General features: G+C 48.0%; 1 protein-coding gene across 8 annotated transcripts in view; it reads right to left on the reverse strand.

The window, feature by feature from the left end:
- Positions 1 to 826: 826 nt before the first annotated feature.
- Positions 827 to 24,895, reverse strand: part of LMO3 (LIM domain only 3) — a 92,173-nt gene continuing 68,104 nt past the window's right edge. For all 8 annotated transcript variants that reach the window (XM_029082726.2, XM_029082691.2, XM_029082740.2 and 5 more), the window contains 2 exons: positions 23,029 to 23,154; positions 827 to 1,301 (listed from right to left, as the gene is read on the reverse strand). In XM_029082726.2, coding sequence (XP_028938559.1) covers positions 1,196 to 1,301; positions 23,029 to 23,154 — 232 coding nt within the window. In that variant the 3' untranslated portion in view covers positions 827 to 1,195. The remainder of the gene's footprint in view (positions 1,302 to 23,028; positions 23,155 to 24,895) is intronic.

A 24,895-nucleotide genomic window follows, 5' to 3' on the forward strand; every position in this document is an offset into this window, starting at 1 on the left:
CCTCATCTGTAAAATGGGGATTAATACTGTGAGTCCCACGTGGGACAACCTGATTACCCTGTATCTCCCCCAGCGCTTAGAACAGTGCTCGGCACCTAGTAAGCGCTTAACAAATACCAACATTATTATTATTATTAAATCGACTTTCACCACATCAGCCCTGGAATGAGACTGGCTGTCCGGTTGCTTTGCGTAAACCCTTTAATCCTTGAACTCTCCGGGAAGTAGGTTAGTGGAATTTGCCATTTAATTCTTTGACCAGAAAGTCCCGGTCCCTTCAAAATAGATGAGGCAAAAAGCAGAAATATCCAGTAAGTTTCAAGACTGTACATCCCCTTGATTCTATTTATTGCTGTTGTTTTTGTCCATCCGTCTCCCCCGATTAGACTGCGAGCCCGTCAATGGGCAGCGATGGTCTCTATCTGTAGCCAAATTGTCCATTCCAAGCGCTTAGTACAGTGCTCTGCACATAGTAAGCGCTCAATAAATACTACTAGAGAATACTAATAAAGAAGCAGCGTGGCTCAGTGGAAAGAGCATGGGCTTGAGAGTCAGAGGTCATGGGTTCGAATCCCGACTCTGCCACTTGTCAGCTGTGTGACTGTGGGCAAGTCACTTCACTTCTCTGCGCCTCAGTTCCCTCATCTGTAAAATGGGGATTAACTGTGAGCCTCACATGGGGCAACCTGATGACCCTGTATCTCCCCCAGAGCTTAGAACAGTGCTCTGCACATAGTAAGCGCTTAACAAATACCAACTACCGAATGAATGAAAGACTGGATCGCCCCCAATGCAACAATACAAAGAAGCAAACGGGACACAAACGGTAACACAATAAAACTGTATTACATTTGTGCTTCAGATATTACAATACATCATATGTACAATAGTCCAAAATAAACATCTCATGCTAGTGACACACCAACAAAACCAAAACAAAGGGCAAGCAAAAAAATACAGCGATATGTACATCCCCTTTTCGGGTTTTTTGTTGTTTTGTTTTTCATAATAAACATTCAAGTCGGAAGTGGATGGAACTGATTACATATTGACGCCCTTCGCCTCTCATTTCCTTTGACCATCCGGCCTTCTAGAGCTATGCTATGTGGTGGTTACCAGGGTCAATTCCTATGTACATGGAGAGCGAAGAGAGATAAAAAGATGGAGCGTTTCGTCTTCCGGGAGTCTTCGGGATTCAACGCACTTGAGGCCCGTATCCTTCTTTCATTAATCCTTCCTCATAGTCTGTCTGGCAAAGGATCATGTTGTTTTTGAGGAAAAATTTGTCTCCCACACAAAATCTGTAAATACAAAAGGAAAAACCAAAAGTCAAGGTGACATTCCGGCACAGGAAGCGGGTGGCTGATCGCAACGGCCCGAGGTTGCGTCCGAGATGTTTCTCCTTTCGGTCAATCGAGAGCCTGCTGGGTGCCGAACACTGTACTGAGCGCTTTCCACCTCAGAATCCTGCCAGAGTGGAGAAAACCTGTATCCGACCCCTCTTCTTCATCCGCCTACCAAGGCGGCCGGTGAGCGGTTTGGGAGAAGGGCTAGAGGGGTCCTGAGCCTAATAATAATTATGGTATTTGTTAAGTGCTTACTATTCATTCATTCAATAGTATTTATTGAGCGCTTACTATGTGCAGAGCACTGTACTAAGCACCCGGAATGGACAAATCGGTAACAGATAGAGACAGTCCCTGCCCTTTGACGGGCGCACGGTCTAATCGGGGGAGACGGACAGACAAGAACAATGGCAATAAATAGAATCAGTACTATGTACCGAGCTCTGTCCTGAGCGCTGGGGTAGATACAGGGAAATCAGATTGTCCCGTGTGGGGGCTCATGTTTTTTAATCCCCTTTTTTACAGATGAGGGAACTGAAGGCCAGAGAAGTTAAGTGACTTGCTCAAGGTCACACAGCAGACAAGTGGGGGAACCGGGATTAGAACCCATGACCTTTGACTCCCAAGCCCGGGCTCTTGCCACTAAGCCACGCTGCTTCTCTGGACTGTGAGCTCCTTGTGGGCAGGAGCGTATCTGTGAAATTGTTGTGTTGTGCTGTCCTAAGCGCTTAGTACCGTGTCCTGCATACAGTAAACACTCAATAAATACGATAGATTGATTCCTATCCCCCAGGGACTCAGATAATAATAATAATAATAATAATAATGATAAAATGATTATGCTACTTGTTAAGTGCTTACCATGTGCCACGCACTGTTCTAAGCGCTGAGGTAGATGCAAGTGAATCAAGTTGGACACAGTCCCTGTCCCCCTTGGGGCTCACAGTCTTCATCCCCACTGTACAGATGAGGCCCAGAGAAATATTAAAGATGGTATTGGTTAAGCATTTACTATTCATTCATTCAATAGTATTTATTGAGCGCTTACTATGTGCAGAGCACTGTACTAAGCACTTGGAACGAACAAGTCGGCAACAGATAGAGACGGTCCCTGCCGTTTGACGGGCTCACGGTCCAATCGGGGGAGACGGGCGGACGAGAACGACGGCGATGGATAGAGTCGAGGGGAAGGACGTCTCGTAAAAACGATGGCGACTGAATAGAATCGAGGCGATGTACATTTCATTAACAAAATAAATAGGGTGATGAAAATATATCGGTCGAGCGGACGGGTACGGTGCCGAGGGGATGGGAAGGGAGAGAGGGGGAAGAGCGGAGGGAGACGGGGGAAAAGAGGGTTAAACCGCGGAGAGGTGAAGGGGGGGCGGTGGAGGGAGTAGAGGGAGAAGGGGAGCTCAGTGTGGGAAGGCCTCTCGGAGGAGGTGAGTTTTAAGGAGGGTTTTGAAGAGGGGAAGAGAATCAGTTTGGCGGAGGTGAGGAGGGAGGGCGTTCCGGGACCGCGGGAGGACGTGGCCCGGGGGTTGACGGCGGCCCGAGGGACGATAATAATAATAATAATGTTGGCATTTGTTAAGCGCTTACTATGTGCCGAGCACTGTTCTAAGCGCTGGGGTAGACATAGGGGAATGAGGTTGCCCCACGTGGGGCTCACAGTCTTAATCCCCATTTTACAGATGAGGGAACTGAGGCCCAGAGAAGTGAAGTGACTCGCCCACAGTCACACAGCCGACAAGTGGCAGAGCTGGGATTCAAACTCATGAGCCCCGACTCCAAAGACCGTGCTCTTTCCACTGAGCCACGCTGCTCGAGCGGCGGAGTGGAGCGTGCGGGGTGGGCAGTTTACTATGTACCAAGCACTGTTCTAAGCGCCGGATGAAGTGGCTTGCCTAGGGTCACATGCCCCGGGACATCTGGCGGCGTCATCCGGGCCCTTCCCACAGAACCAAGCTGCTTCAATCCACCAATCAGTTGTATTTAATTGAGCGCTTACTGTGGGCCGAGCAGTGAGGCAGCTTGGAGAAGCGGCGTGGCTCAGTGGAAAGAGGCCGGGCTTGGGAGTCAGAGGTCGTGGGTTCTAATCCCGCCTCCGTCACTTGTCAGCTGGGTGACTTTGGGCAAGTCACTTCACTTCTCCGGGCCTCAGTTCCCTCATCTGTCAAGTGGGGATGAAGACTGGGAGCCTCATGTAGGACAACCTGATGACCTTGTATCCACCCAGCATTTGGAACAGTGCTTTGCACATAGTAAGCGCTAAACAGATATCATCATCAGTATACTAAGATCTTGGGAGCATTTACTCCAGCGCTTAGAACAGTGCCTTAACTTAAGCACTTAAAGACTGTGCGCCCGTCAAAGGGCAGGGACTGTCTCTATCTGTCACCGATTTGTACATTCCAAGCGCTTAGTACAGTGCTCTGCACGTAGTAGGCGCTCAATAAATACTATTGAATGAATGAATGAATGAATGAAATACCATCCTTATTATTGATGAATTTAGTTGAGTCACACCTGACAGAACTTTCCTTAGAAGCCAGTTAGAAAAGCATCTTTGGCGAGCTCTTTCTGTGCTAATGGCAAAACTTTTAAACCAAGTGGAGTCTTGATCTAGGGTGGGGAATGATGAGGTGTTAAACTCCTTCAGTGGTATTTATTGAGCGCTCTCTATGTGCAGAGCACCGTACTAAGCGCTTGGAATGGACAATTCGGCAACAGATAGAGACCATCCCTGCCCAATAATGGGCTCACTGATAACAGTCATAATAGTAATTTAAATTATAATAACAGCATTGTTATTAACGCTGGTATTTGTTAAGCACTTACTATGGGCCAGGAACCATACTAAATGCCGGGGTGGATACTAGCAGCGTGGCTCAGTGGAAAGAGCCCGGGCTTGGGAGTGAGAGGTCATGGGTTCTAATCCCGCCTCCACCACTTATCTGCTTTGTGACCTTGGGCAAGCCACTTCACTTCTCTGTTTCTCAGTTACTTCATCTGTAAAATGGGGACTAAAAGTGTGAGCCCCACGTGGGACAAACCTGATTACCTTTTATCTACTCCAGCGCTTAGAACAGTGCTTGGCACATAGTAAACACTTAACTAATACCATTCTTAGAAGCGGCCTGGCTCAATGGAACGAGCCCGGGCTTGGGAGTCAGAGGTGATGGGTTCGAATCCTGACTCTGCCACTTGTCAGCTGTGTGACTTCGGGCAAGTCACTTCACTTCTTTGGGCTTCAGTTCCCTCATCTGTAAAATGGGGATGAAGACTGCGAGCCCCGCGTGGGACAATCTGATCACCCTGTATTCCCCAGCGCTTAGAACAGTGTTTTGCACATAGTAAGCGCTTAACAAATACCAGCATTATCATCATTATTATTACTATTAATAAGAAGAAATAAATCAGCAGGCTTCAGATTTACCTGTAAGCACACGCCTTTCTTTTTGGCCCCAAGTATAAAAACGTGGGACAAAGCGCGGCCTTGGGGAAAGAGCGCGGGGCTGGGGTCGGGCGACTTGGGTTCTAATCCCGGCTCCTCCACGTGCCCGCCGTGTGACCTTGGGTGAGTCACTTAGCTTCGTGCCTCAATTCCTTATCTACCAAATGAGGATCCTTTCTACTTAGTCTTGTGAGCCCCATTAGGATTTGACTAGAAGCGTGCTTGGCAGTAAGTGCTTACCAAATACCATCTTTAATATTGCATTTACCTCAATGCTTAGTCCAGTGCTTGGCCCATAGTAGGCCCTTAACAAATTCCATTGTTATTATTTTCCCGTCTCGGAATATTTCCAATTAAACCGACTAGAGGGGCCTCAGTGATCGCCTTTGCACGGGGGAGATAAATATGACAAAGGGAGAGTCACACGGCTAATTAGGCTTGTTATTTTTACCAAGTTCTGTTTAACGTGGAATGGATTATAGCATCCTTCTGGGGGGTAATTTCCAAACGGTGACAGGAGGGACAAAATTAAGGTCAGAAGCAAACTCTTGTAACGTTTACGGAAGATTTCACCACAGAGTAGCTGTTGGGAAACCTGGGGAAGAATGTAACTGTTACAACTTAAATCGCAAACACCAAAGTGGGCTGTTGGCTTTGGAAAACTCCACGTAATTATACAATCTCACCCACTGACCTATGATTGCCTTCTCTCTTTATCAAGGAGTCAATTTCTCATGATGTCCAAGCTGCTTTTTGGGGGACTGTCACGTAGATTAAATTGTGTCTTGGAAAACCTCCTTTTTATGTTTTGTGAAGTTGGAGATCTCACCGAATGACAGTAGGGCTGATTTACATTTCCAAAGGTTGGAATGCAAGACAGTGATCCCATTTATTTTCCAGATGGGTAGCTTTGGAAATTTATCCTTCTGCTAACTAAGTAGATGGTGGGGGAAGAAGGGGGAATAGTGTAATAAAAAAAGTGGATTGAAAAGAATTATCTTCTCTCTTCAAGGAAAAGTGGTCTGTTTATTTGTGGATTTTTTTTTCTCCCCTTCCAGATTACTTCTGGCGGCGGCTGTTTGAAAATGTCCATAGTACAATGATCCTGAAATCCTGAAGTTCGTTTCGATCCAGTTGAATTTGAAAGCTTTCTCTCTCTCCATAGAGGAACACACCCTCATATGTTTAATAATAATGTTGGTATTTGTTAAGCGTCTACTATGTGCAAAGCACTGTTCTAAGCGCTGGGGGGATACAAGGTGATCAGGTTGTCCCACGTGGGGCTCACAGTCTTCATCCCCATTTTACAGATGAGGTAGCTGAGGCCCAGAGAAGTCAAGTGACTTGCCCAAAGGCACAAAGCTGACATGTAGCGGAGCCAGGATTAGAACCCATGACCTCTGACTCCCAGGCCGGGGCTCTTTCCACTGAGCCACGCTGCTTCTCTATATTTATAATTATATAAATATATGTATTTATATAATATATAATATATATATAATTATATAAATAATTATATAATTATAGTACTTGTTAAGCACTTACTATGTGCCAAGCGCAGTTCTAAACGCTGGGGTAGATTTGAGTTAATCAGTTCAGACACAGTCCCTATCCCATTTTAGAGATGAGGGAACTGAAGCACTGACATACATCTAATAATGACAATTAATAATCATGGTATTTGGTAAGCACTTACTATGTGCCAGGCACTGTTCTAAGCTCTGCGTTGGGTACAAACAAATGGGGTTGGACCCAGTCCCTGTCCCTCCTGGGAAGTCATAATCCCCACATAATCCACAGTCATAATCCCCATTTTACAGATGAGGCACAGAGAAGTGAAGTGACTCGTCCGAGGTCACCCAGCAGACAAGCGGCGGAGCCGGGATTACAATCCACGAGTTTCAGTAACCATTTAATTGATCTGGGATTCCATAGTTGAGGAAGAAATCTCGGCGGGAAAATTCACGTAAGGGTGCATATGTGTGGCTGAAAAGGACAATATGAGAAATTAAAGCCCGGGCGACGCTGATCACACAAAAAAAGTTGTCCCTTGTTGCGTTGTCAGAAAACTTTCTGAGGTTTTTAGTCCCAGGGAAAGATTTCAAAAGACTCTGAAGGGTGGGGTTGAAAGAAACGGGTTTTGATGTTCATGTCCAAAGTTGATTTTTTTTTTTTTTTATGGTGTTTGTTAAACTCTTCCCGTCAGCTGTGTGACTGTGGGCAAGTCACTTAACTTCTCTGTGCCTCAGTGACCTCATCTGGAAAATGGGGATGAAGACTGTGAGCCTCATGTGGGACAACCTGATTCCCCTGAGTCTATCCCAGGGCTTAGAACAGTGCTCTGCACAAAGTAAGCGCCTAACAAATACCAACATTATTATTATAAAAGCAATTAAAAATAATTAATAATAGTTGTGGTATTTGTTAAGTGCTTCCTATCCAGGAGGCACTGGACTAAGCGGTGGGGTGGGGACAAGCAGATTGGGTTGGACGTCGTCCCTGTCCCATCTGGGGCTCACAGACTCAGTCCCCATTTTACAGATGAGATAACTGAGGCACAGAGAAGTGAAGTGACTTGCCCAAGGCCACACAGCAGACAAGTGGCAGAGGCGGGATTAGAACCCATGGCCTTCTGACTCCCAGGCTCGGGCTCTATCCATTACCCCAAGCTGTTTCCCATGCTGCTTCCATGCTGATCAGGTTGGACACGGTTCCTGGCCCACGTAGGGCTCGCGGTCTTAATCTCCATTTTACAAATGAGGGAACTGAGGCAAAGAGAAGTTAAAAGACTCATCCAAGGTCACACAGCAGACCGTTCATTCCTTCAGTCGTATTTATTGAACACTTTCTATGTGCGGAGCACTGTTCTAAGTGCTTGGAATGTACAATTGGGCAACAGATAGAGACAATCCCTGCCCAACGACGGGCTCACAGTCTAAAAAGGGGGGACAGACAACGACACAAAACAAGTGGACAGGCATCGATACCGTCAGAATAGATAAGAGACCACTGATGGGGTCAGGATTAGAACCCAGGTCCTCTGACTCACAGGCCCACGCTCTTTCCATTAGATCCCGCTGCTAAATGTTTATGAAGACTAACTTGGAAAAACTCTGGACTATAAATTCCTCTCCAAGACTGTAAGCTCCGTGTGGGCAAGGAACCTCCCTACCAACTCTGTTAGATCGTACTCTCCCAAGCGCTTAGTACAGTGCTCTGCACACGGTAAGCGCTCAATAAATATGATTGAATTGGATGAATAAATACTACTGATTGATTGAATGATTGACTTGGTCTGAGAGGTGAATCTTCCACTGTTGTCTAGCTTTGTACTGGGATTTTTCTACCCAAATTCATCTCCCCCAACCTCCAAATCTCCAGAATGGGAAGAGGTGGGGTGGGGGGGAAGGGCGGGATTAGGAGGGGAGTAGGAATGTGTGTGCGAGTGCGTTCATCCATTCATTCATTCAGTGGTATTTACTGAGCGCTTACTGTGTGCAGAGCACTGTACTAAGCGCTTGGAAAGTACAATTCGGCAACAGAAGAGACAATCCCTGCCCACACCGGGCTCACAGTCTAGAAGGGGGGAGGCAGACATCAAAATGAGTAAACAGGCATCAATAGCATCGATATCAATAAACAGAATTAGAAATCTAAGCACATCGTTGATATGAATAAATAGACTGAGCCCCAGGTGGGACAACATGAGTACCTTGTATCTACCCCAGCGCTTAGTACAGTGCTTGACACATAGTAAGCGCTTAACAAATACCATCATCATTCTTCTTCTTCTTCTTAATAATTCTTGTGGTTAGGGTTGAGACTTTCTTAGAATCTCTCTTTTATTAAAAAACCCCAGTAATTTTATCTTCTCAACTGGGAGCCCGTTGTTGGGTAGGGATTGTCTCAGATCGTCTCTATCTGTGGCCGAATTGTACTTTCCAAGCACTTAGTACAGTGCTCTGTACACAATAAGCGCTCAATAAATACTATTGAATAAATGTAATATCCATTTGATTTGAAAAGCAAAGTACTCACCAGAAGACTTTGGTTTAAATGTAGCCATTCCCCAGTATCATTTCCTTTTCTGGATTCTCCTTCCTTGTGGCACTAGGGGATTTTCATGCTAAATATTCTTTCCTTCATGGTCTCACTTCAAGGAATTGCTGAAATTCTTACCTGAGCTTCGACACTTCCAATTTTCCCCTCCAGACTGTAAGCTTTCCGTGGGCACGGATCATGTCTACCAACTTTCCCAAAGGTTGGCTCGGTGTTCTGAACACAGTGAGTGCTCAAAAAATGCCATTAATTGATTTATCCTCCTCTCCTGTATTTTGACTGACTTGAATAGAGTGATTAAAACTCACAGTAATTTAGCATTAGATAGTGACGGCTTTCTTTTCAGTCGAGAATGGCAAAACTTTAATCTGGATACCTTCCCTACTGAACAGAACGTGGCCTAGTGGAAAGAGCACTGGCTTAGGAGTCGTACATCCCCTCGATTCTATTTATCGTGATTATGTTGTCTTGTTTTTGTCCGTCCGTCTCCCCCGATTAGACTGTGAGCCCGTGGGCAGGGATGGTCTCTATCTGTGGCCGAATTGTTCATTCCAGGTGCTTAGTACAGTGCTCTGCCCATGGTAAGCGCTCAATAAATACTATTGAACGAATGAATGAATGAGCCAGGGGACATAGATTCTAATCCTGACTTTGCCACCTGTCTGTTGAGAGCTTGGACAATCCTCATCACTTCTCTGGGCCCCAGTTCCCTCATCTGTAAAATGGGGATTAAGACCGTGAACCCCACGTAGGACAACCTGTTTATCTTGTATTTCCCCGAGCCCTTAGAACAGTGTTAGGCACATAGTAAGCACTTAATAAATCCCAACATTATTATTATTGATATTATAAACAGAAGCAGCATGGCCTAGTGGATTGAGCACGGGCCTGGGGGTCAGTAGGACCTGGTTTCTAATTCTGGCCCTGCCACTTGTCGTCTGTGTGACCTTAGGCAAGTCACTTCACTTCTCTGGCCTCGGTTCCTTCATCTAGAAAATGAGGATTAAAACTGTGAGGCCCATTTGGGACAGGGACTAGGTCCAACCTGACTAACTTGTATCTACCCCAGTGCTTAGTACAATGCCTGGAACATTGTAAGAAAACAAAACAAAATAAAACAGCAAACAGGATATCAGGAAGTATGTATTTGGCATATAATAGGTGCTTAACAAATATCATAAAAAGCAAACAACTCCCCAAAATACTTTAAAGCTGAGCAGTAAATTGAAAACCGAACAGAAAAACATGTAATTCAAAATTGCTCAATCCTGGTTCATATTTAGAAGGTGCTTTATCGTAGATAGAAACATAATGATACTTGTTAAGCACTTACTCTGCACCAAACACTGTTCTAAGCACTGGAGTACCTTCACGATAACTAGGTCGGACACAATCCCTATCCCACATGAGGCTCAAAGTCTAAGTGCTTTCCCAAGTGCTTAATACAGTGCTCTGCACACAGTAAGCACTTAATAAATATGATTTAATAAGTAACTATGTTCTGATAGGTCAGATTTTCAATATATTTCTATCAGTTTAGTCAATTTGGGGGACCTTTAATTAGACTATTACTAATGATAACAATGATCATAGTAATAATTGTGATATTTGTTAAGCACTTACTACGTGCCGAGCACCGTACTAAGCACTGGGTCGGATACGAGCCATTTGGGTGGGACACAGACCCTGTCCCAGGTGGAGCTCACAGTCTCAATCTCCATTTTCCAGATGAGGGAAATGAGGCCCAGAGAAGTGAAGAGACTTGCCCAGGGCCACACAGAAGATGAGTAGCGGAGCCGGAATTAGAACTCGTGACCCTCTGACTCCCAGTTCCAGGCTCTCTCCACTGCATCACGCTGCTTCCTTTAATACAAGGGCATTTATTAAACCCTTTGTGCTAAGCAACAGGGTTTTCAGATGGGACACAATCCCTGCCCCTTGGGTCTCACAACTGATCTTATCCCCCCATTTTACAGAAAAGGAAACTGAGGCCCAGAGAGGTTAAATGACTTGTCCGCGGTCTCAAAGCGAGGCATGGAAGAGTTGAAACTAGAACCCATGTTATCTGAGTCCCAGGACTTTTTTCACTTAACTTCACTTGATTTCCAGTGACTCTATTAGACAGTCTTTCCCTTAATACTCTATTTTCAAGGGACCTGGTTAAGAATGCTAAGCAAGGTAGAGGAATCCATAAAAATACACCACCAAAGTCTGGCCTAGTGGATAGAGCCCGGGCCTGGGAGTCAGAAGGTCATGGGTTCTAATTCCGGTTCCAGCACTTGCCTGCTCCGTGACCTTGAATAAGTCACTTCACTTCTCTGTGCCTCAGTGACCTCATCGGTAAAATGGGGATTGAGACTGTGAGGAGCACAAGACCAGGGATCCAATCTGATTTGCTGTATCCACCCCAAGTGGCTTAGTACAGTACCTGGTGCATAGTAAGTGCTTAACAAATATGACAATTATTATTATCATTATTACTTGGAAGTCCCACTGACACCCCAAATTTAACATGCCCCAAAGAGAGCTCCTTATCTTCCCACCAAATTCGTCCTCCCCCTGACTTTCCCATCACTGTGGACGGCACCACCATCCTTCCCGTCTCACAAGCCCGCAACCATGGCGTTATCCTCGACTCCTCTCCCTCATTCAACCCACATCTTCAATCAGTCACCAAATCCCCGTCCATCTCACCTTCACAACATGGCTAAAATCCGCCCTTTCCTCTCCATTCCAACTGTTACCACGTCAGTACAGTCACTCATCCTCTCCTGCCTTGATTACCGTATCAGCCTCCTCGCTGACCTCCCCGCCTCCCGTCTCTCCCCACTCCAGTCCAGACTTCACTCTGCTGCCCGCATCATTCTTCTACAAAAACATTCAGGCCAGGTTTCCCCAGTCCTCGAGAAACTCCATCGGTTGCCCACAGAAATTCCTCACTATTGGCTTCAAAAAAGTCCCCCACCTTGCCCCCTCCTCCCCACCTCCATATCAAACAGAAATTCCTCACTATTGTCTTCAAAAAAGCCCCCCACCCTGCCCCCTCCTCCCCCACCTTGCTTCTCTCCTTCCACAACCCAGCCCAAACTCTTCACAACTCTAATATCAACCTTCTCACTGCTCTTCTTTCTCTTCCATCTCATCGCCGGCCCCTCGCACACATCCTGCCTCTGGCTTGGAAACCCTTCTTCCTCATATCCGACAGACAATTATTTTCCCTTCCTTCAAAGCCATACTGAAGGGCCGTCTGTTCCCAAATTCTTTGAGGTGCTCGTCTACACTGACGTTGCAAGTTCCTCTCCTCCGATTCTCTCCTTGACCCCCTCAATCTGGCTCTCATCCTCTTCACTCCACAGAAACTCCTCTCGCCCACATCCTCGCTGTGGCCTGGAATGGCCCCCCCATTTTCTTATCCAACAGAAAATTATGCTCCCCCTTTCAAAGCCTTATGGAAGGCCTATCTTCCCCCCAAAACCTTCCCTGACTAAGCCCCCCTTTCCTCTTCTCCTACTCTCTTCTGCGTCGCTCTGACTTGCTCCCCTTTTTATCCCCTTCCCAGCCCCACACCGCTTATGTCCATATCTGTTATTTATTCATTTATATTAATGTCTGTGTCCCCTCTCGACTGTAACCTTGTTGCGGGCAGGGAATGTATCTGTTACATTGTTATATTTTATATTTTATTTGTTCAGAACAAAGCACGTTCATTCAATCGTGTTTATTGAGCGCTTACTGTGTGCAGAGCACTGTATTAAGGTTTGGGAGAGGACAGTACAATATTAAACAGACACATTCCCTGCACCCTTATCCTGGATCTGCCACTTGTCAGCTGTGGGACTGTGGGCAAGTCAACTTCACTTCTCTGGGCCTCAGTTCCCTCATCTGGAAAATGGGGATTAACTGTGAGCCTCACGTGGGACAACCTGATTCCCCTGTGTCTACCCCAGCGCTTAGAACAGTGCACTGCACATAGTAAGTGCTTAACAAATACCAACATTATTATTATATGCCAATATTTTCCCTAGGGTATCGTTTTCTCTCAACTCAATAAATTTAAAAGACACAAAGCGGCAAGCCTCAGTGGAAAGAACATGGGAATTAAGAGTCACGGTTCTAGTCTGAACTTTACTCTGGGCCCGATGGTTGACCTGGGGCAAGTCACTTGACCTCTCTGAGCTTTCAGATTCCTCCTCTGCCAAATGGGGATAAGATCCCTTGTTCTCCCTCCCTCTTAGACTTCAAGGCCCTTGTGGGACAAGGACCACGTCCCACGGGTTCTAATCCCAGCTTCGCCACCTGCCTGCTGTGTGACCTTGGGCAAGTCCCTTCACTTCTCGGAGCCTCAGTTCCCTCATCTGTAGAATGGGGTTGAGACTGTGAGCCCCGGGCGGGACAGGAGCTGTGTTCAACCCGATCAGCTTGTATCCAGACCAGCTCTTAGTACAGTGTCTGGCACACTATAAGTGCTGAACAAATACCACAATTATTATTATTACTATCAGCATCCTTATCTCAGATCCTTGAGTGTACCCCACTGCTCAAAACATCGTGAACATCGAATGCTGCCCATTCGTTTCCGATTCAGAGTGACATTATGAATTATCCATAAATTTTTCTAGGAAGTGGTTTACCGATGCCTTCTTCCGCACAGTAAAAACTTAAGTCTCCGCCGTTGTCTTTGATCGACATTTTGATCACCTGATCATCGGCCTTTGACTCCTTCCCACGCCGCTACTGACCAGCTTAGATCTAAGCTTCGGCTTAGATCTCGTCTGACGAGAGAATATCTCTCGATGGCAGAGCCCGTTGTTTGGGCAGGGATTGTCTCTATCTGTTGCCGAATTGTACATTCCAAGCTCTTAGCACAGTGCTCTGCACACAGTAAGTGCTCAATAAATATGACCGATTGAATGAATGAATGATAAAGACCCTTGTAAGGATGATGATGATTTCTCTTCGCCTAAGATGAATCGGAATCTTGGTTTTTGGATCTCTCGATTCCGTGGGCGACTGGAAGCAGCGTGACATAATGGATAGAGCCCGGGCCTGGGAGTCAGAAGGTCATGGGATCTAATCTCGACTCCGATACTTGTCTGCTGGGCAAGTCACTTCACTTCTTTGGGCCTCAGTGACCTCATCTGGAAAATGGGCATGAAGACTGTGAGCCTCACGTGGGACGACCTGATTACCCTGTATCTATCCCAGTGCTTAGAACAGTGCTCTGCACATAGTAAGCGCTTCACAAATACCAACGTTATTATCTATAAAATGGGGATTAAGACTCTACGAGGTTTGTGTGGGACAGGGACTGCATCCAACCTGATTAGCTTGGATCTGCCCATGGTACACAGTAAGAGTTTAACAGCATAAACAAAAAAACCCGTTACTGAGATAATCCCCAGCCAAGTACCCCAGAATCATCATGCCCTAGTGGAAGGAGTCCAAGTTTTGAATGAAAGTCAAGTTTTGAATGAAAGTCCAAGTATTGAATGAAAGTTCGGGACTTGGGTTCTAATCCCGGCTCTGCCACTTGTCCGCTGCGTGACTTTGGAAAAGTCACTTCACTTCTCCGGGCCTCGGTTACCTCATCTGGAAAATGGGGATTCAACATTCCTCCTATGTAGACTGCGAGCCCCACGTGCAACAGGGAGTGTGGCCAACGTGATTTGCTTGTATTCACCCCAGCGCTTAGAACAGGGCTTGACACAGAGTAAGTGCTTAACGATTACCGTTATTGTAATTATTGTTGTTGTTATTATTATAAAGCAATACTGCACATTCAAAGAAGACACCATTGACAGTTAAATCACCAACGTGTGTGTGTCTCTGAGCGGGTCAATGCAGGCCCCACAGTTCCAGCCACATCGGACACACAAACAGGCTGTCCTTTGTTGTTTTGTATTTGATACGTGTAGTGCTATCGGGCACACAAACAGGCTTCTCCTTGTTGTGCTGTTGCATCTGGTGTTTTTAGCGCCTGCCTGTCTTTTCTGCCTCCTACTCTCTATTTCCCTGAGAGAAGCAGCGTGGCTCAGTGGAAAGAACCCGGGCTCGGGAGTCAGAGGCCGTTGGGTTTTAATCCCGGCTCTGCCGCCCATCAGCTGTGTGACTGTGCGCAAGTCACTTAATAATAATAATAATAATAATGTTGGTATTTGTTAAGCACTTACTACGTGCAGAGCACTGTTCTAAGCGCTGGGGCAGATACAGGGTAATCAGTTTGTCCCACGTGAGGCTTACAGATAATCCCCATTTTACAGATGAGGTAACTGAGGCACAGAGAAGTTAAGTGACTCGCCCACAGTCACACAGCTGACAAGTGGCAGAGCCGGGAGTCGAACCCATGACCTCTGATTCCGAAGCCCACGCTCTTTTCACCGAGCCACACTGCTTCTCCTTCTCTGTGCCTCAGTGACCTCATCTGTAAAATGGGAATTAAGATTGTGAGCCCCACCCTGTATCGACCCAGGCGCTTAGAACAGTGCTTGGAACATAGTAAGCACTTAACAAATGGCTTCATTCTTAATATTATTGCTATGGAGGAGGTTTTGGTCAGAAAGAGCGGCTTCCTCCTTGACGGCAGCGGGCCAGGCTTGGCCACCCGCAGTCAGTGGCTCCCGGCATTCAGCTGGGATATGTTTTAGGCTTTGTCTTACCACGTCCTCAGAGGGCTCTTCCTCTGCCCTCCCGGCTTTCGGTTTCTCATTTCGACCGGTCGGGTTACCCACGATCCTTCCCCGCTCCTCAAGAACCTCCATTGGTTGCCCATCCACCTCCACGTCAAATAAAAACTCACCATTGATTTTAAATCCCCTCGCCCCCTCCTACCTCACCTCGCTACTCTCCTACTCTAATCCAGCCCCCACGCTCCGCTCTAATGCCAACCTTCTCACCGTGTCTCGATCGCGTCTATCTCGCCGCCTGCCCACGTCCTGCTGCTGGACACCCTCCCTCCTCAAATCCCACAGACGGTTACTCTACCCGCCTTGAAGGTTTGTATACATTATTTATTACCCTATTTATTTTGCTAATAAGGTGCATAGCTCCTTGATTCGATTTATCTCGATTGATGTTGTAAGCCCGTCAATGGGCAGGGATTGTCCCTATCTGTTGCCGAATTGTACATTCCCAGCGCTTAGTACGGTGCTCTGCACATAGTAAGCACTCAATAAATACTATTGAACGAATGAATGAATGTTGTCTTGTTTTCGTTTTGCTTTGCTGCCTCCCCCATTTAGACTGTGAGCCCGTCATTGGGCAGGGATGGCCTCTCTCTGTTGTCGAAATGTACATTCCAAGCGCTCAGGACAGCGCTCTGCACATAGTAAACGCTCAATAAATGCTACCGAATGAATGAATTGATGGCATATCTCCTCCTCGAGGCCTTCTCTGACTCGGCCATCCTTTACTCTTCCAATTATAATTATAATTGTGGTGTTTGTTAAGCACTTACTATGTGCCGGGCACTGTACTAAACTCTGGGGTGGACACAAATCGTGTTGGACACGATCCCTGTCCCAGATGGGGCTCGCAGTTGTCATCCCAACTGTACAGATGAGGGAACTGATACACAGAGAAGTGAAGTGACTTGCCCAAGGTCACAGAGCAGACAAGTGGCAGAGCTGGGATTAGAACCCAGGTCCTTCTGACTCCCAGGCCCGTGTCTCACCCTGGCTTGCTCCCTTTATTTATCCTTCCTCCCAGCCCCACAGCACTCAAGTCCATATATATCATTTATTCATCTTAACGTCCGTCTCCCCCTCTGGAGTGTAAGCTTGTTGTGGGCAAGGAATACGTCTGTTGTCAGATTGTACTCTCCCAAGCGCTTAGTACAGAGCTCCGCACACAGTACGCGCTCGATTACTAGGATTGAATGAAAGGGGGACAGGAAGTCATCTGAAAAAGCAAAAATCGGGGCTTTTTATCGTTATCGTTGGCGGGTGAAAGAGCATAGGTTGGTCAGGTGAAGCAGATTTTTTCGATCCAACCACAGGTACAAAGGAGTCACCCACCATGAAAACCTTTCGTTTTAGGGTAACAAAAATCATCCGCTGTGCTCGGCTGAGGAAGATTAGCTGGCTTCTTGCATTAAGGAAGTTTATCTTGTACGGGCTCGAGTGACAGGACAATAACGAAGTGCTAATTGTGCATAGCCAACACTAAAGCTCTGCAGTGCCATTTTGGTATGTAATAAATGAAGCGGACAGCAGGAATGTATTAGGTATTTAATAAGAGTGCTTCACGAGCGCTTTTGCAAAAAACTAGGCACGGGTCCGATTTCTGGGTCCGAATTTAGGAGAGCTCGTCTCACTTGACCGAGTTCCAGGGGAAGGGATACAATTAGGAGGACGTCTTTTTATTCCGAGGGCGATGGAAAATCGTGTGCTTCGTAAATAACCTGCACAGTCTGTAATTCCTTTGCATCATAATCTAGCGGAAGCTGGGTTTCACACTTTGCACGGTGTTTTCATTTTCTAGTCAACTATGGACTACTCACCTCCAACTTCACGACCAAAATTACCAAGCCATAAAAGAACGAGAAGTTTAGGGATAAGACCTTCGCCTTTTAGAAGCAAAAAGCGTTCGGCGTTGCCCACGGGGAGGATGGAAAATCAACCAAAATGGTATTTATTGTGGGCTTACTGTGTACAGGGAAGAGTGGTAAGGGCTCAGAGAGAACAAAAGAGTAGCTAGATCCCTGTCCTGAAGGAGCTTACAGTCTGTGCAGAGCGCTGTACTGAGTGTTTGGAAGAGCACGAGAGAATTGGTAAATAGGATCTCTGTCCTCAAGAAGCAGCGGAGCCTAGTGGGTAGAGCATGGGCCTGAGAATCTATTTATTGCTATTGTTCTCGTCCGTCCGTCTCCCCCGATCAGACCGTAAGCCCGTCAAAGGGCGGGGACCGTCTCTATGTGTTACCGATTTGTCCATTCCAAGCGCTTAGTACGGTGCTCTGCACATAGTCGGCGCTCAATAAATACTATTGAATGAAGGAATGAATTAGAAGGACCCGAGTCGAAGCCCTTGTGGACTATGGCTGGTGTCGGCTGTGTGATCTCGGTCAAGGCACTTCACTTCTCTGTGGCTCAGTTTCCTCATCCGTAAAATGGGGATTCATTGCCTGTACTCTCTCCCTCAGACTACGAGCCCCATGTGGGGCAAGGACAGGGTCTGATTATCTTGTATTTATACCTTTGTCAGGGCGGCGGGAGTTGGTGTGGGGGGGTGATGAGTGAAGAGAGCAAGTCAGGGCGACGCAGAAGGGAGTGGGAAAAGAAGGAGTGAGGACTTGGGCGGGGAAGGCTTTTTGGAGGCTTTGAAGGGGGGAGCGTAATTTTTCTGTTGGATAAGAGGTCGGCGACGAGACAGACGAGGTGGAGGCCCAGTGAGTAGTTTGGCATTAGAGGAGCCGCGTGTGCGGGCCGGGTTGGAGAAGGAGAGCAGCGAGGTGAGGTAGGAGGGGGCGAGGGGATGGACGGCTTTAAAGCCGACGGTGACGAGTTTCTGTGCGATGCGAAGATGGATGGGCAACCGCTGGAGGTTGGAGGAAACATGGACTGAATGTTTTTGTAGAAAAATGATCCGGGCAGCGGAGTGAAGTATGGACTGGAGTGGGGAGAGGAGGGAGGTAGGGAGCTCAGCAAAGAGACTGATGCGGTAATCAAGGCGGGAAAGGATAAACGCTTGGATTAACACGGGAGCAGTTTGGACGCAGAGGAAGGGTGGATTTTAGTGATGTTGTGAAGGTGGGGCTGACGGGATTTGGTGACGGATTGAATATGGGGGTCGAATGAGAGAGAGGAGTCAAGGATAACATCGAGGTTATGGGTTTGTGAGACAGGAAGGATGGTGGTGGCGTCTACAGTGAAGGCAGGAAATCTCCTGAGGTACCGCTGGGAAGGACTGTGACTTGTGACTTGAAGCGGCGTGGCTCAGTGGAAAGAGCCCGGGCTTGGGAGTCAGAGGTCATGGGTTCGAATTTTGGCTCTGCCACTTGTCAGCTGTGTGACTGGGCAAGTCACTTCACTTCTCCGTGCCTCAGTTACCTCATCTGGAAAATGGGGATGAAGACTGGGAGCCCCACGTGGGCCAACCCGATGACCCTGTATCTCCCCCAGCGCTTAGAACAGTGCTCTGTACATAGTAAGCGCTTAACAAACACTAACATTATTATGATTATTTGGTCAGCAAGGGAAGGTAGTTAGGGACGCCGGGGTGTCCATAGAGAAGCAGCGTGGCTCAGTGGAAAGAGGCTGGGCTTCGGAGTCAGAGGGCATGAGTTCGACTCCCGGCTCTGCCAACTTGTCAGCTGTGTGACTGTGGGCGAGTCACTTCACTTCTCTGGGCCTCAGTTCCCTCATCTGGAAAATGGGGACTAAGACTGTGAACCCCACGTGGGACAACCCGATTCCCCTGTGTCTACTCCAGCGCTTAGAACAGTGCTCTGCACATAGTAAGCGCTTAACAAATACCAACATTATTATCATTATTAAAATGGGGATTAACTGTGAGCCTCACGTGGGATGACCTGATTACCCTGTATCTCCCCCAGTGCTTAGAACAGTGCTCCGCCCATAGTAAGCGCTTAACAAATACCAACATTATTAAATGCGGCTTGGCGACTTGAGAAAATTGGACGGGGTCAAGAGATCGGAGGGGAGAGGACGGGCAGGCGGGGAGGAGGGGTGTGGGAGAGAAGCAGATGAGGAGGTTGGGGTCGGATAGAGGGATTTCTGAGTCGGTGAGGGGAGAGATTGTGCGGTGGCTAGAGACGGTGAGATGGAGTGGGTGTCCCAGTGGGTGAGTGGGCCAAGTGGGGTGGAGCAGGAGGTCGGCCGAGTCGAAGAGAGATAGAAAGCGGGCGGCGGAAGGATAGTCAGGAACATCTACGTGGGTACCTCATCTGTAAAATGAGGATTAAAACTCTGAGCCCTACGTGGCACGGGGCCTTTGTCCAACCCGATTTGCCTCCTTCCACCCCTGTGCTTAGTATAGTGCCTGGCGCGTAGTAAGCGCTTAACAAATGCCATAATTATCATTATTATTTTTCAAGTCCCCAAGGACCAAATGTAGGGATGGAGAAAGGAAGAAGGAATGTGGGAGAGGGATCAAAATGGTTGGGAAAGTTGGGCGTGGGGCCTGAGAGGGTGGTAGATGGGGTTGACTAGTATCCGGAGGGGGTGGTGGGTGAGGCAGCGTGGCTCAGTGGAAAGAACTCGGGCTTGGGAGGCAGAAGTCACGGGTTCGAGTCCCTGCTATGCCACTTGTCAGCTGTGTGACTGAGGGCAAGTCACTTAACTTCTCTGTGCCTCAGTTACCTCACCTGGAAAATGACGATTAGACCGTGAGCCCGTCACTGGGCAGGGATTGGCTCTATCTGTTCCCAAACTGTACATTCCAAGCGCTTAGTACAGTGCTCTGCACATAGTAAGTGCTCAATAAAGACTATTGAGTGAATGAACTGTGAGCCTCACATGGGACAACCTGATTCCCCTGTATCTCCCCCAGCACTTAGAACAGTGCTCTGCACGTAGTAGGCGCTTAACAAATACCAACATTGTTATTATTATTATTATTATTATTATTATTGTTATTATATGGGCTTCAGTGGAGGGGAAAGAGAGGGGACGGGGGAGGTGGAATGATGTGAAAGCGACATCGGGGAGCGAGAAGGAAGCCGACACCTCCTCCTTTCCCGGTGAGTCTCGGAGAGTGGGAGGAGGAGTCCCCCCGCTGGGGACGGCAGCAGGAGAGACCCTGTCAAGTGCTCTGCACGCGGTAAGCGCTCAACAGATACGATGGAATGAATAATAATGATGACGATGGTGGCATTTGTTAAGTGCTTCTTATGTGCCAAGCACTGTTCTAAGCACTGGGGGAGATACAAGGTAATCAGGGTGTCCCACAAAGGGGCTCACAGACTTCATCCCCCTTTTACAGAGGAGGGAGCTGAGGCCCAGAGAAGTGAAGTGACTTGCCCAAAGCCACACAGCTGACGTGTGCAGAAGCGGGATTAGAACCCACGACCTCTGACTCCCAAGCCCAGGCTCTTTCCACTGAGCCACGCTGCTTCCAGTGAATGAATGAATGAATCTGGGGACAGCCAGGGTTCACAGTGACGAGGAGGAGAAGCGGCAACTTTGTCGGGAAGAGGTCAAGGATGAAGGGCAGCTTTCCCATGATGGAGTAGGGGGAGGGGTTCCACGGGCCATAAATCATCATTATTATTAAAATTATTATTAATAATAATCCCTGAGGGCAGGGATTCTGTTTTCCAACTCTATTCTATTGTATTTTTCCAAGCACTTAGGACAATGCCCAGAATAAGTGCTCAATAAATACCATTACTCGATTGACTGATCATTATTATTCACCGTTCGCCACAAAGGGTGGGGTGGGCTGTGTGGGTGGCCTGTTGTGTGTCCTTGGGCAAGTCACTTCACTTCTCTGCGCCTCAGTTTCCTCACCTGTGAAATGGGGATTCAAACCCCGTTCTCCCTCCTAGAGAAGCAGCGTGGCGCAGTGGAAAGAGCACGGGCTTTGGAGTCAGGGCTCATGAGTTCGAATCCCAGCTCTGCCACCTGTCGGCTGTGTGACTGTGGGCGAGTCACTTAACTTCTCTGGGCCTCAGTTCCCTCATCTGTAAAATGGGGATTAAGACTGTGAGCCCCACGTGGGACAACCTGCTTCCCCTGTGTCTACCCCAGCGCTTAGAACAGTGCTCGGCCCATAGTGAGCGCTTAACAAATACCAACATTATTATTATTATTATTATTCCTACTTAGACCCACGTCGAACAGGGACCGTATCTGACCGGACCATCCTGTAACTACCCAAGCGCTTAGTACAGTAGAGAGGCAGGATAACCTAGTGGATAGAGCACAGGACTGGGAGTCAGAAGGGTCTGGATTCTAATCCCGGCTCTGCCACGTGTCTGCCGTGTGACCTTGGGGAAGTCACTTCACTTCTCTGGGCCTCAGATACCTCATCTGTAAAATGGGGTTTAAGATTGTGAGCCCAGTGTGGGACAGGGACTGTGTCCAACCCGTTTAACTTATATCTTCCCCAGCTCTTAGTAATAATAATAACAATAATTGTGGTATTTGTTTAGCAGTTACTATGTGCTGAGCACTGTACTAAGTGCCAGGGTGGATACAAGCAAATTCATCTATCGTATTTACTGAGGACTTACCGTGCGCAAAACAGTGTACTAAGCGCTTGAATTGAGTTGGACACAGTCCCTGTCCCACATGGAGTTCACAGTCTCACTCCCCATTTTACAGATGAGGGAACTGAGGCCCAGAGAAGTAAAGTGACTTGCCCGAGGTCACACAGCAGACAGGTGGTAGCGTGGCTTACTGGAAAGAGCCCGGGCTTGGGAGTCAGAGGACGTGGGTTCCAATCCCGGCTCCGCCACTTGTCTGCTGTGACCTTGGGCCGGCTTGTTCATTCCAAGCGCTTAGCACAGTGCTCTGCACATAGTAAGCGCTCAATAAATACTATTGAATGAATGAATGAATGACCTTCTCTGTCCCTCAGTTACCTCATCTGAAAAACGAAGATTAAGACCGTAAGCCCCACGTGGGACAACCTGATTACCTTGCATCTACCCCGGCGCTTGGAACAGTAAGTGCTTAACATATACCATCATTATTATTCCGTTTGGAGCTAGGATCAGAACCCATGACCTTCTGACTTCCAGGCCTGCGTTCTATCCACTGTATACCATGTAAGCACTTAACAGAAACCACAGTTATTATTTGGGACAGGAACTGTATCTGACCTGATTATCCTGTAACTACTCCAGTGCTTAGTACAGTCCTTGGCGCGGAATAAGCGTTCAACAAACGCCACGAGCGTTATTATAATCATTCTGTTCCCAGAGCAGAGCCCTGCACAGATTGTGGGGTGGTGGGGGAGTTTTAGGATCCCTCTCCCCCGTCCCCCCCGCTTCAAGGACACCCCGTTTCGCCTACGGAGCGAGCTGAGGGGAGGAGAGATGGAGAGCCGGTCCGATGCGGCCTGCTGCCCTCGGGGAATTTTGTCCGTTTATTCTACTGTCCTCTCCCAAGCGTTTGGTACACCGCTCTGCACACGGTAAGCGCTCAGTAACTACGACCCGACGGATGGCTCCCGACCCGGTGGACGTGAGATCCGGCCCTCCTACCTCTGATTACACAGCTGGCAGGCGAAGCAGTCCAAATGGTAGACGTTATCCTTGGCTCTCATCACCATCTCGAACGCCGGGATCAGCTTGCTACAGGCGGCGCAGTTCCCCGTCACGCCAAATAACCTGCAGCGGGCAGAAAATGCCACACCGAGTCACCGCAGCGTCCCCACCCCACCCCTCAGCGGACCTCCTCCGAGAAGCCTTCCCCGACTTCGCCCTCCTCTCCTCTTCTCCCCCTCCCTTCCGCGTCGCCCCGACTCGCTCCCTTTCTTCATCCCCCCCCCCCCGGCCGCACTCCTCTTATGACCATATACTTTATTATTTATTATTATTTCTTTCTCCTAATGTCCGTCTCGCTGTAAGTTCGTTGTGGGCGGGGAAGGTGTCTGATTAGACTGTGAGTCCATCATTGGGCAGGGACTGGCTCTACCTGTTGCCGAATTCTACATTCCAAACGCTTAGTGCAGTGCTCTGCACATAGTGAGCGCTCAGTAAATACTATTGAATGAAACACTATTAATGCTGGTATTTGTTAAGCGCTTACTATGTGCCGAGCACTGTTCTAAGCGCTGGGGGAGACACAGGGGAATCAGGTTGTCCCACGTGGGGCTCACAGTCTTCATCCCCATTTTACAGATGAGGTCACTGAGGCACAGAGAAGTGAAGTGACTTGCCCACAGTCCCACAACTGACGGAAGCAGCGTGGCTCAGTGGAAAGAGCCCGGGCTTGGGAGTCAGAGGTCACGGGATCGAATCCCGGCTCCGACACTTGTCAGCTGTGTGACTGCGGGCGAGTCACTTAACTTCTCTGGGGTTCGGTGACCTCATCTGGAAAATGGGGATTTACTGTGAGCCCCACGTGGGACAACCCGATTCCCCTGTATCTCCCCCAGCGCTTCGAACAGTGCTCTGCACATAGTAAGCGCTTAGCAAATGCCAACATTATTATATTATATTCTCCCAAGTGCTTAGTAGTCTGCACACAGTAAGTACTCCGCAATACTCTGCTCTGTACTCAGTAAGCACTCAATAAATAGGAATGACTGACCCAGCACTCCTCAGTGTTCCGGAAGAGTCCCGCCTGTAAAGCTGGAAGTTCTTCAGGTTCATCCTCATTCATCCTCATTCCCCTGATCCACGTCCTCCCGCTGTCCCGGGACGTCCTCCCTCTTCACCTTTCATTCAATAGTATTTATTGAGCGCTTGCTATGTGCAGAGCACCGTACTAAGCGCTCGGAATGAACAGGTCGGCAACAGATAGAGACGGTCCCTGCCGTCTGACGGGCTTACGGTCTAATCGGGCCTCCTCCGCCAAACTATCTCTCTTCCCCTCTTCAAAGCCCTACTGAGAGCTCCCCTCCTCCAGGAGGCCTTCCCAGACTGAGCCCTCCCTTTCCCTCTGCCCCTCCTCCCCTCCCCATCATCCCGACTCCCTCCCTCCGCTCATCCCCCTTCCCCTCCCCACAGCACCTGTGCCCATTCGTGCATATTTATTACTCTATTAATGATGCGCATGTATCTATAATTCTATTTATCTATTTTGATGCTACTGTTGCCCGTCTGCTTGTTTTGTTGTGTTGTCTGTCTCTCCCCCTTCTAGACTGTGAGCCCAGCGTTGGGTAGGGATTGTCTCTATCTGTTTCCAAGCGCTCAGCACAGTGCTCTGCACACAGGACGCGCTCAACAAATACGATCGCTCAATAAATACGACTGAACGAATGAATTCACTTCCAGTGGCCCAAAGCACGTTAGCATTTATTCATCAGCCTCCCCTGGTGCTTCCGTCCCGATTCACGCGTACGAATCAAGTCACTTCACTTCTCTGGGCCTCAGTTACCTCACCCGAGTTACCTTACCCTTCTAG

The sequence above is a fragment of the Ornithorhynchus anatinus genome, chromosome 2, assembly GCF_004115215.2.
Source record: "Ornithorhynchus anatinus isolate Pmale09 chromosome 2, mOrnAna1.pri.v4, whole genome shotgun sequence".
Taxonomy (NCBI): Eukaryota; Metazoa; Chordata; class Mammalia; order Monotremata; family Ornithorhynchidae; genus Ornithorhynchus; species Ornithorhynchus anatinus.